This window comes from Aquarana catesbeiana, linkage group LG01 (genome assembly GCF_042186555.1).
Source record: "Aquarana catesbeiana isolate 2022-GZ linkage group LG01, ASM4218655v1, whole genome shotgun sequence".
NCBI lineage: Eukaryota > Metazoa > Chordata > Amphibia > Anura > Ranidae > Aquarana > Aquarana catesbeiana.
The window spans coordinates 557,339,228-557,352,660 of NC_133324.1; the positions used below are offsets into that span (position 1 = coordinate 557,339,228).

The following is a 13,433-nucleotide window of genomic DNA, read 5'->3' on the forward strand; positions in this document are numbered from 1 at the left end:
ATATACAAACTGTTGTTATTCCTACACCGTTCACCTGATTTGGATGTAAATACCCTCAAATTAAAGCTGAAAGTCTGCAGTTAAAGCACATCTTGTTCATTTCATTTCAAATCCATTGTGGTGGTGTATAGAGCCAAAAAGATTAGAATTGTGTTGATGTCCCAATATTTATTAATCTGACTGTATATTTGGGTAAAATAGGTATTAAACATGTCACTGTTTTTCTAGGTAAATATATTTTTCATCACATGTCGGTAGCGACCCATGCAGTCCATGCATGCAAAGAAACCAAAACAAAAAAGTTCATAAATGAAGTTAAGTGTAATAAAATAGAATGACACAGGGAAAAAGTACTGCAGACGCTAACTGAAATATATTTAATATTTGTACAAAATCCTTTGTTGGTAATGACCGCTTCAAGACGCCTCCTGTATGGAGAAACTAGTCGCATGCATTGCTCAGGTGTGATTTTGGCCCATTCTTCCACACAGACAGTCTTCAAATCTTAAAGGTTCAGTGGGCCTCTTCTCTGAACTCTGCTCTTTAGTTCTTTCCATAGATTTTCTATTGGATTCACGTCAGGGGATTGGCTGGGTCATTCTAGCAGCCTTTTTTTCTTCCAATTGAGAGTTTCCTTGGCTTTGTGTTTGGGGTCATTTGCTTGCTGAAATGTCCACCTTCATTTCATCTTTATTATCCTGGTAGATGGCAGCAGATTTTTATCAAGAATGTCTTGGTACATTTTTCCATTCATCCTTCCTTCAATGACATGAAGTTTGCCAGTACCATATGCTGAAAAACAGCCCCAACGCCATGATGTTCCCACCTCTAAACTTTTGGTATGGAGGTGTTTTTGGGGTGATGATCAGTGTCTTTTGACCTTCGAACATGGTGTTTATTTTGGCCTCATCTGACCATAGTATATTCTCCCACTATTTCACAGGCTTGTCTAAATGTTGTGCAGCAAACGACCTTCAACATGCCTTTTCTTTAGCAGTGGAGTCTTGCGTGGTGAGCTGGCATACAGGCCATGGCGGTTGAGTGCACTACTTATGGTTTTCTTTGAAACAATTGTACCTGCTAATTCCAGGTCTTTCTGAAGCTCTCCACAAGTGGTCCTTGGCTCTTGGACAAGTCTTCTGATTCTTTTCTATGATCTGTCAGAAATCTTGCAGGAGCACCAGGTAGTGGCCAGTTTGTGAAATAATGTTCTACAGTGGATATAAAAAGTCTACACACCCCTGTTAAAATGTCAGGTTTCTGTGATGTAAAAAAAATGAGAACAACAGAAATCATGTCAGGACTTTTTCCACCTTTTAATGGGACCTATAAACTGTACAATGCAGTTGAACAACAAACTGAAATCTTTTAGTTTGAGGGAAGTAAAAATAAAATATGGTTGCATAGTGTAAGTGTGCACACCCTTAAAGTAATACTTTGTTGAAGCACCTTTTGATTTTGTTACAGCACTTGGTCTTTAGGGATAGGAGTCTATCAACTTGGCACATCTTGACTTAGCAGTATTTGCCCACTCTTTGCAAAAACCCTCCAAATCTGTCAGATTGCGAGGGCATCTCCTGTGCACAGCCCTCTTCAGATCACCCCACAGATTTTCAATTGAATTCAGGTCTGGGCTCTGGTTGGGCCTTTCCAAAACTTTAATCTTCTGGTGAAGCCATTCCTTTGTTGATTTGGATGTATGCTTTGGGTCGCTGTCATGCTGAAAGATGAAGTTCCTCTTCATGTTCAGCTTTCTAGCAGAAGCCTGAAGGTTTTGTGCCAATATTGACTGGTATTTGGAACTGTTCATAATTTTCTCCTGCCTTGACTAAGGCCATTGTTTCAGCTGAAGAAAAACAGCCCCAAAGCATGATGCTGCCACCACCATGCTTCACTGTGGGTATGGTGTTCTTTTGGTGATGTGCAGTGTTGTTTTTGCGCCAAACATATCTTTTGGAAACCAATGCCATCAGTATGTTTAGCAACAATGTTAAAAGTCTTGAGAGCTCTTTGCTTTTGCCCATCCTGAGATGTTTCTTGTGAGACACCTTTTTATAGGCCATCAGTTAAGACTGAACCAGCTGATATTAATTTGCACTGACAAGGGGCAGGATTGCTTTCTAATAACTGATTTCAGCTGGTGTCTTGGCTTTCCATGCCTTTTTGCACCTCCCTTTTCTTCATGTGTTCAATACTTTTTCCCTGTGCCGTTCCATTTTATTACACAACTTAATTTCTGCACTTATTATTTTTTTTATGTATGGATGGAATGGGTTGTTACCGACATGTGAAATTTCATGTCAACAGCCTTTAGAAATATATTTACCTAGAAAAATGGTGATGTGTTTAATACTTATGTTACCCGCTGTATGTGTATCGTATAGATAGATAGATTTTTTTTTTTCTTTGCTTCATTTATTAGGTGGTAGCATTGGAAGATAGGAATGCTTTCACAATACTATATTTAGCTTCCCGACATGGTGGTGGCTCATAGTTCATAAAAGGAATTTTGGAATCCAGGATTAATGTACTAAAACCTTGAGAAAATTAGATTTTTGTAGAAAACCTAGGTGTCACTCCCCCTTTGTACATAAATTGCAGAGAGACAGTTTGAAAGCAGTCAGTTACTGCTGTGATCAGCTGGTTCAGTCTGGACTTCTGCAGAAAGATACAGTGCCTTGCAAAAGTATTCACCCCCCCCCTTTGCATTTTTCGTGTTTTGTTGCCTCACAACCTGGAATTAACATGGATTTGTTTGAGGATTTGCATTATTTAATTTACGAAACATGCCCACAACTTTGAAGATTTTTTTTTTTTTTTTTTTTATTATTGTGAAGCAAACAAGACAAAATAACAGAAAATTCAATGTGCATAACTATTCACTCCCCTAAGTCAATACTTTGTAAAGCCATCTTTTGCAGCTATCACAGCTCCAAGTCACTTTGGTTAAGTCTCTATGAGCTTGCCACATCTTACCACTGGGATTTTTGCCCATTCCTCCTTGCAAAACTGCTCCAGCTCCTTCAAGTTGGATGGTTTGCGCTTGTGAACAGCAATCTTTAAGTCTGACCAAAGATTTTCTATTGGATTGAGGTCTGGGCTTTGACTAGGCCATTCCAACACATTTACGTGTTTTCCCTTAAACCACTCAAGTGTTGTTTTAGCAGAGTGTTTGGGTCATTGTCCTGCTGGAAGGTGAACCTCCGGCCTAGCCTCAAATCACACACAGTGGTACAGGTTTTGTTCAAGAATATCCCTGTATTTAGCACCATCCATCTTTCCCTCAACTTTGACCAGTTTCCCAGTCCCGACTGCTGAAAAACATCCCCACAGCATGATGCTGGGGATGGTGTTCTTTGGGTGATGTGTTGGGTTTGTGCCAGACATAGCGTTTTCTTTGGCTAAAAAGATCAATTTTAGTCTCATCAGACAAGAGCACCTTCCTCCATACATTTTGGGAGTCTCCCACATGCCTTTTCGCAAACTCAAAACGTGCCATTTTGTTTTTTGCTGAATGGAATGGCTTTCTTCTGGCCATCTCCTCTGCCATAAAGCTCAACTCTATAGAGCGTACGGCTTATTGTCGTCCTATGTACAGATACTCCAGTCTCTGCTGTGGAACTCTGCAGCCCCTCCAGGGTCACCTTAGGTCTCTGTGCTGCCTCTCTGATTAATGCCCTCCTTGCCTGGTCCGTGAATTTTGGTGTGTGGCCGTCTCTTGGCAGGTTTGCTGTTGTGCCTTGTTCTTTCCATTTGGTTATGATAGATTTGATGGTGCTCCTAGGGATTATCAAAGATTTGGATATTTTTTTATAACCTAACCCTGACTTGTACTTCTCACCAACTTTGTCCCTTACTTGTTTGGGGAGTTCCTTGCTCTTCATGGCAGTGTTTGGTTAGTGGTGTCGCTTGCTTAGGTGTTGCAGCCTCTGGGGTCTTTCAAAAAGATGTGTATATGTAATGACAGATCATGTGACACTTAGTTTTCACACAGGTGGACATCATTTCACTAATTATGTGACTTCTGAAGGTAATTGGTTGCACCAGAGCTTTTTATGGGCTTCATAACAAAGGGGGTGAATACATACGCACATGCCAATTATCAGTTTTTTTGTTTCTGAAAAATAGTTCTATGTATACAGTATATTTTTCTAATTTTACTTCACCAACTTAGACTATTGTGTTCTGATCCATCGCATATAATTCAGATTAAAAAAACACTGAACTAAAGGCTGTAATGTAACAAAATAGGTAAAAAGCCAAGGGGGTGAACACTTTAGCAAAAAATATATATAAAACAGCGCTCGCAAATGAATTCATGTAATGTAGTGATCTTTAAAAATCCTCTTGCAGCTGCAGGATAAAAGTGCTTACACTTTGATGATATATAACAAATAAACCTGCGCTAGCAATTTACTAAAAATAATTGATTAACTGTACCAAAACCAAATCATAAATAATCTATACAAATAATAGTGAATGTGAGAAATGTGTAAAAAATATTGATAATGTATACCATACACAATTAACCGCGCACTGGGTGAAATCGTGCATGAAATGCACTAATAAGGAAAAAATATGCAAAGTGAAAGAGGACAAATCGCAAATATATGTGATGAACAAGCGCGACTATGAAGTGATATAGTGTCATTAAACTAATGCAAAAATTATATAAAATAAAAGCACTCTCATAAATGGTGAATGACAGTGAAGTAAGCCTCTAAACAATCATAGACGCCAAGTGAAAAAATGAAACAAAAAAGTAAATTGCATCCAAATTTACAAATGATGGAATATCCATAGCTTTAAGAAGCTCCTTCACAGAAGGGACAGATGGCAGACTTCCAGCATATTCATCCGCAGGATGATATATGGCTACCGATATGCTGATGTTAAAGATGGTTGGGACCATAGAACTCGCGTTCCACCAAAAAAGAAGGGAAAAATATATAGCATAAAACCTTAGGATAGCATAAGGTCACCTGCGCATATATGCGCTACTCACAAGACCGGCATGCAGAGCAGGCATTCAGATAGTTGGTCGGTTCGCCGCTGATCGGCGTGCGTTCCACCAAAACAGGAAGTGATGTCACTGGTACTGGTTAACAGGCGTAGGCAGGATGTTACGTCGACGCGTTTCGCCCCTCCCCCAGGGCGTTATCAAAGTCTTTGATAACGCCCTGGGGGAGGGGCGAAACGCGTCGACGTAACATCCTGCCTACGCCTGCTAACCAGTACCAGTGACATCACTTCCTGTTTTGGTGGAACGCACGCCGATCAGCGGCGAACCGATCAACTATCTGAATGCCTGCTCTGCATGCCGGTCTTGTGAGTAGCGCATATATGCGCAGGTGACCTTATGCTATCCTAAGGTTTTATGCTATATATTTTTCCCTTCTTTTTTGGTGGAACGCGAGTTCTATGGTCCCAACCATCTTTAACATCAGCATATCGGTAGCCATATATCATCCTGCGGATGAATATGCTGGAAGTCTGCCATCTGTCCCTTCTGTGAAGGAGCTTCTTAAAGCTATGGATATTCCATCATTTGTAAATTTGGATGCAATTGACTTTTTTGTTTCATTTTTTCACTTGGCGTCTATGATTGTTTAGAGGCTTACTTCATTGTCATTCACCATTTATGAGAGTGCTTTTATTTTATATAATTTTTGCATTAGTTTAATGACACTATATCACTTCATAGTCGCGCTTGTTCATCACATATATTTGCTATTTGTCCTCTTTCACTTTGCATATTTTTTCCTTATTAGTGCATTTCATGCACGATTTCACCCAGTGCGCGGTTAATTGTGTATGGTATACATTATCAATATTTTTTACACATTTCTCATTCACTATTATTTGTATAGATTATTTATGATTTGGTTTTGGTACAGTTAATCAATTATTTTTAGTAAATTGCTAGCGCAGGTTTATGTTATAGAACACTTTTGCAAGGCACTGTAACTGCTTGCATACAGAGAGCAAGGATCCCTCTGTTGAGTATGATGCCAGAGCACAGATTTTCTGATCAGAATGTGGCTGCTTTCTACCGTGTTTCCCCGAAAATAAGCCCTACCCCGAAAATAAGCCCTAGTAAAGTTAATGCAAAAAGCTGTAATCCGTTTTGGAACCCAGGTGCAATGCGTCTCCCACTGCAACAGCACCTTGTAAAATACCCCATTTGTAACCACCAGAGATCTTCTCCACTCGGCTGGCGCCCCTTCCTCTTTAGTACTTGGAGCTGGCTGATGTCAGCGCGAATCGCAGCTCTTCCTTCTCTGCTCCTCCCGGCTGACGTCTGCAGCCCCTCCATCTGCAGTTCTCAGAGTGGGCTGACGTCAGCGGGGATCTCGGAGCGAAGAAGAGCTGAGGAAGATTATGTGAGCCCCAAGCAGAGCTATAAAAAAAAGTTTTTTTTTTTTTTTTCATAAAACTGCCACAAATGGAGACACATAGCACCCTAAACCAGCACAACCCCCCTATAAAACAGATCACAGAGGTTTTTTTAACTAAGATAGTATTTTTTTCCCAAACGACTCCTGACCTGATGGCGGGGGGGGGGGGGGGAGACATGTAACTTTTTAAGACATCCCCTGAAAATAAGCCCTAGTGTATTTTTTTGTACCCAAAATTAATATAAGACCTGGGCTTATTTTCGGGGAAACACGGTAAAGAAACTTAACTGTAAGGCCTCATGTACACTGCAGCTTGTAAACTGACTTTTAGGAGCATTTGGGCATTTTTTTTTTCAGAAGCCCCTGAATTCTCCTCAATGTTATCTTATAGGTACATGTACACTCAGGCGTTTTATAGTAGTTTAGAAGTAATTGAGGTTGGAAGCGTTTTTTTTTTTTTTTTTATAAAGCAAAAATTTGCTTTTAGGATGTTGGTTAAGGGGCATTTGAAATGCCAAATGCCTGTAACAGCATGTAAACTCTCTCTCCGGGTTTTCCTGCATTGTAGGCATTTGGGAGGGTCTACTGATTTTTAAAACGTGCTACGTGCTCTGGGGAGCGATGTTCTACGTGTTTTTTTTTTTTTTTTTTTTTTTAAAGTTTAAGTAAGGCTTTAATAAATGCTGTTAGAATGTATTTTAGCTGGATATTATCGCAACTTTTTTAATTCTGTGGTTCATGCAGGTTGGACGTGACTTCTCTGGCTCGATTCAAATTATAAAGATTAGTTTTGCTTATGACCTTTTATTTTGCTATGACAGGTATAATTGGGGACATAACTTACTACTGCTTTGTTCTTTGTCAACACCAGTTACTGCAAAATGTTCCAAATGTGTGTATTTACAGGACATTATAAAATTGTAAAACTACATGCTTAACTTTTGCTTGTGGTAATGGCTTTCCTCATTATGGTACATATGTGTTAATTTTGAGTCCTGGCAGGAGTTGTGGTTTTTCTTGGGAAATTTATTTTTTAAACCAATGATTCAGTAAAACTGGGCATAGATGCTTCAAAATTGAACTCTTAGTGGGGGATTGGCTGAATTTCAATCTGTGTGGCCCTCCTTGTTCAATTTCTGCCAAAGGGACATGCTGGAAAACGTTTGTCGATTTAGGGGCTGCAGCCTAAGAAACTGTTGCATCTTACAAGCAATATATAGCGAATATATAGACTGATAAAGATTTTAAATGAACCTCTATTTTAAAATGCTGGACTAATTCGTATACTGTATATTTTATATATACACACACATGCATTTTTTTGTTTTACAAATAAACCCTTAATACAGGGTAGTTCAGTGACAGACTTCTCAGAGCACTGTGGGGTTTCCAGATGGAGCAGAAGTGGTGTCCTTTTAGGCCCGCTATCTGTAATCTAATTTTCCCCAATGATCCTTAGGACAATCTATGAAAGTGGGTCCACTTACCTGAAACCGGAACTGTATCGTTCAACTAAAGCTTTTTTACACTACTTGTATAGATCGTTATATTATGTTATTCCTTAACTTATGTGCCACGTAGACAGCTGCCCATATGGATCGGTATATTTGTCGCCTCCACCTGATACTAGCTGGAGAAGGTAGGTTTATTTGCTTGCAATTTAAAATTGTGCTGTTGGATTTACACCTTTTCTTAAAATGTTTTGGTTCCCACTTTCCCTCATTCTGTAAGAAAGAAAAACTATGCATACTGTCACCTCATGCATTTATTTAGGCCTGCAAAAATATATTGGCATACTTGCAATAAACTTGAATGGTTTTAAATGGCTGGATTAAACTGCACCTGTGCCCAGAGGTATGACATTTAGGGCTCATGCACACTGCAGCTCAAAGAAGCTGCTCCTACAGGCTTTTGAGCTTTTTTATCTGCCTGGAAACTCCCCTCCATGTTAGCCATAGTGTGCATGGACACATTGGCCATTTCAGGCGTTTACAGGCATATGCTACGCTCACCCTTTGACTCGATTCTATACTCTCTAACTCGCATTTTCAACCTCTCTCACTCTCTTGTGGCATCTTCCCAAACTCTCTAAAACATGCGCTAGTCACCCCCATACATAAAAGTCCTCACTGGACCCCACCATTCTTAACAACCTACGCCCCATCTCCTTACTCACCTTCTCCTCCAAGCTTCTTGAAAGTCTGGTCTACAACCAACTGAGCGACCATCTGACCATGAACAAATTTCTTGATCCCCTTCAGTCCGGACTTTGCCCTCAACACTCGACGGAAACTGCTCTCCTTAAACTCACAAATTACCTACTAAGGGCTAAAACCAAAGGACGCTTTTCTGTACTACTTCTCCTGGACCTCTCTGCTGCCTTTTGACACACTGCACGACCCCCTCCTCCTCAAACTCCACTCCTTTCGTGTCTGTGACTGTACTCTTCGCTGGTTCTCATCCTACCTATCCCACCGATCCTTCAGTGTCACTTACAACTCTACTTCCTCCTCCTCCTCCTTTTCCCTGTCGGGGTCCCTCAAGGTTCTGTTCTTGGACCTCTCCTTTTCTCAATCTATACCACCTCCCTGGGTCAGTTTATTGCCTCCCCATGGCTTTCAATATCATCTCTACGCTGATGACACCCAAATCTATCTCTCCACCCCCCAGCTTTCTCCATCTGTTTCCTCATGCATCACCAACTTACTAGCAGACATATCAGCCTGGATGTCACATCACTTCCTCAACCTATCCAAAACCGAGCTCATGATATTTCCTCCCCCAGGTGCCACTTCCCCTGATTTATCTGCCGATATCAACGGCTCAACTATCAACTTGTTCCCCCACGCCAAGGTCCTAGGTGTATCCCTGGACTCCTAACAAACATTTCGGCCACACGTCCTATCGCTATCCAAAATTTGCCACCTCAACCTCTGCAACATCTCCAAGATACGCCCCTTCCTAACCAATGTCACCACAAAGCTTCTAATCCACTCCATGGTCATCTCTCACCTAGACTACGGCAACTGCCTTCTTATTGGCTTACCTCTAAATAGGCTATCCCAACTTCAGTCCATCCCATCGTGAACGCTGCTGCCAGGCTCATCCACCTCACAAACCTTTTGCTTTTGAGCAGGAAAGACGCCTAAGTGCCCAAAAATGCGCAAAAGAGCATGAAAAAGCCAGAAAACACACAAAAAAATAGGAAAAATTAGCCGAGGGGAGGGTTTGTGGGAAAAATAAAAAAACTTATGCTCAAAGAAGCTCAATAACTTGCAAAAGAGCCCAAAAAAAGTTCAAGCTGCTTTAAGCTGAAATAAAAGTTCAAATGCCTGTAAAAGCAGCTTTTTTGAGCTGCAGTGTGAACTAGAGGTCGACCAATATATCGGACGGCCGATATATTGGCCGATATTTGGTGTTTTTTACTTAATCGGCATCGGCCAATTGTGCTGATAAAAAAGGCCGATTATAACTTCAGCACAACTTGCAAATGACTTCTGTAATAGAAGTCAATGCAAGTTGCCTGAAGTTTTCTGTAGAGCGAACCTGAAGAGATACAGTGTTTCGTCTTATCAATGGACTGAACTCTGTGTGTAGGAGTTCTCAGTTTAACCATTTAAAGATTAAATCTTTTCTGACACTTGTTGCTTACAAGTAAAAATCCTGTATTTTCTGCTAGAAAGTCACTTAGAACCCCCAAACATTATATATATATATATATATATATATATATATATATATATATATATATATATTATACATAAAATATTGCAACAATCGCTATTTTATTCCCTAGGGTCTTCTAAAAAAAAAAAAAAATGTGTGTGTGTGTGTGTATATATATATATATATATATATATATATTTTTTTTTTTAGAAGACCCTAGGGAATAAAATAGCGATTGTTGCAATATTTTATGTCACACGGTATTTGCGCAGCAGTCTTTCAAACACAATTTAAAAAAAAAAAAATACACTAATGAATTAAAAAAAAAACAAACAAAAAAACTAAGCAGTAAAGTTAGCCAATTTTTTTTCATCCAAAAGTTTTGATTACCTGTTTTTGTGTATTTAATATTTAAGATATAGTTGTTTTATTTTTAATCTAAATTATACATACAAGTGAACTGATTGGAGGGGTGTGTTGTTTAAATGTAAAAAAATTTCTGTATCACTTATTACGGCGCTTTACCGTCATTTTAGCAGCGCTATTCGGCTGCTAGCGGGGCGCTTATAACCCAGCTAGCGGCCGGAAAGGGTTAAATGCGCCCCTGAAGCGCCGCTGCTGAAACGCTTTGCAGGCGCTTCGGCAGCGGTGCGCATTTATTTCAATGGGCAGGAGTGGTGGAGCCAGGGCCCATCCTAGGGTCCCCTTTACAAATGTTACTATGGCAACGACTCAAACACAGAGATGCTCCCCTAAGAAGTCTTCATTACCCTAGGATCTTCCCATGAGTGTACACTAATGAGACCTGGAGGGGAGTCTCTCTGATGCACACAGAGGGCTGTCTGTTAGAAAAAGCCCCCAGACAATAGTACAGGAGACGGTCAGAAACTGTAGACACGATACAAGAGACGGTCAGAGACTGCAATCATGGTACAGGAGATGGTCAGAGAATGCGGACATATTACAGGAGATGATCAGAGACTGCAGACATATTACAGGAGATGGTCAGAGACTGCAGACATACTACAGGAGATGGTCAGACTGGAGATATAATACTGGAGATATAATACAGGAGATGATCAGAGACTGCAGACATGATACAAGAGATGGTCAGAGACTGAAGACATGATACAGGAGATGGTCAGAGACTGCAGTTCCTATGGACGTTAGTAGATAATGGCCGATCGGCCCTCTCACCTGACCCAGTGATACAGCAACAACGGTTCCTCTGATCAGGAGTCAGCTCACTCTGAATTGCCCGTGGCGAGTCCGCTGAGTAGCACCCAGATCTGTATTCCTGTAATGACTCCATTCCTTTCTCCACCAGGGATGGCGCCAGGCTGTGTGTCTTTCCCTCTGGTGGCGCAGGGCAGCGGAGTTCTCTCTCTGATGGTGTTCCCTCAGCACTGTCCTCTCCCTCTGGAGTCCTGGGTGTACTTCCCTGAAAGCTTTCCCGGTCTCTCTCTCTCTCTCTCTCTCTCTCTCTCTCTCTCTCTCTCTCTCTCTCTCTCTCTCTCTCTCTCTCTCTCTCTCTCTCTCTCTCTCTCTCTCTCTCTCTCTCTCTCTCTCTCTCTCTCTCTCTCTCTCTCTCTCTCTCTCTCCTCCCCCCCCCCCCCCCCCCCATTCAGCTGAGCATGCTGTGTGGGCTGCAGTTTCCGTGTTACAGTGGGGCTGCCAGTCCTTGGGACTACATGTCCCACAATCCTCCTCTTTGCTCCTTTTTTTTTTTTCTTCCCTGGCCGATATGAAGGCGGGGGGAAGAAACGTAGTGCGCCGCTCACTAGTACAAGGAGGAGAGGGGTGTCACCCGGTGCGGTAAAACATGGTATCACCCCCCCCTCCACCAACTATAGTCGCCACTAAGTATAGACCCCCCACTAAGTATAAACCCCTCCCTCAGTATAGACCCCCCCAGGACAAAACACTCCCCTCTATCAGTATAGACCCCCCTCAGAAACCAACCCCCCTACATTAGTACAGAACCACCCCTCCTCCATTAGTGCAGACCCCCCCCTCAGGACAAACCACCCCCCTCCATTAGTACAGAACCATCCCCCTCCATTAGTACAGACCCCCCAGAACAAACCACCCCCTCCATTAGTACAGACCCCCGGGACAAACCACCCCCTCTCCATTAGTACAGACCCCCCCAGGACAAACCACCCCCCCTCCATTAGTACAGACCCCCCTGGACGAACCACCCCCCTACATTAGTACAGACCCCCCCAGGACAAACCACCCCCCCTACATTAGTACAGACCCCCCCAGGACAAACCACCCCCCCTCCATTAGTACAGACCCCCCAGGACAAACCACCCCCTCCATTAGTACAGACCCCTGGGACAAACCACCCCCCTCCATTAGTACAGACCCCTGGGACAAACCACCCCCCTCCATTAGTACAGACCCCCCCCCGGACAAACCACCCCCCCTCCATTAGTACAGACCCCCCCCCCCGGACAAACCACCCCCCCTCCATTAGTACAGACCCCCCCCAGGACAACCCTCCTTCATTAGTATAGACCCCCCCAGGACAACCCCCCCTTCATTAGTATAGACTCCCCCAGGACAACCCCCCCAGGACAGCCCCCCCTTCATTAGTATAGACCCCTGACAAACCAGCCCCCCCTCCATTGAGCTAATTAAAAAACACCCGGGCGGCAGCTGGAGAGGAGAGGACCATGTGCAGCCGCCCCACCCGAGTGGAGAACTGAGCATGTCAGGCGTGGGCAGCAGGCGGGAGTTACACAGGAGGAGGAGAGCTGGAACACGTCGGGAACGGACCGGCCCCCGTGACGTCACTGCGCGGCTGGGGTCTCTGCACACAGAGACACAGCCGCTACGATCTGTGGCTGGTTCCGCTCTCCTCCTCTGACAGGAGGAGGTAGGGGGGATGGGCTTCAGCAAGAGACACGGCGGCGGCTGCGGTGACCGGCGGAAAGAGCCGCCTATGGACATGGAGAGGAGGAGGAGGGAGGGGAGCACTCTAGCGCTTCAGCGCCCCCACCTCTGTGGCGCCTGGGTGCACTGCACCCCGTGCACCCCAGTCAGGACCAGCCCTGGGTGGAGCAGCGGTATACGCCGCTCCAAAGATGCTGCTTGCAGGACTTTTTTTTAACATCCTGCCAGCGTATCGCCTCAGTGTGAAAGCACACGGGCTTTCACACTGAGACTGCAGGGGAGCCATTTTGCAGGCACTTTACAGGCGCTATTTTTAGCCCAAAAGTGCCTGAAAAACGCCCCAGTGTGAAAGGGGTCTAACTGTTAGGTTTTATCAGATGAAGGGGAAAAAAAAAAGAAAAAAATCGGCCTAATTTATTGGCCCAAAAAATCGGCATCATATATATCAGCCTCCGCGATTTCTATATA

The 13,433-nt window shown here is 43.0% G+C and overlaps 1 protein-coding gene across 4 annotated transcripts in view; it reads left to right on the forward strand.

Moving 5' to 3' along the window:
• The window catches only part of CRTC1 (CREB regulated transcription coactivator 1), a 321,207-nt gene that overhangs the window by 127,698 nt on the left and 180,076 nt on the right, over positions 1–13,433 (forward strand). For all 4 annotated transcript variants that reach the window (XM_073596085.1, XM_073596104.1, XM_073596094.1 and 1 more), the window contains exon 4: positions 7,976–8,037. In XM_073596085.1, coding sequence (XP_073452186.1) covers positions 7,976–8,037 — 62 coding nt within the window. The remainder of the gene's footprint in view (positions 1–7,975; positions 8,038–13,433) is intronic.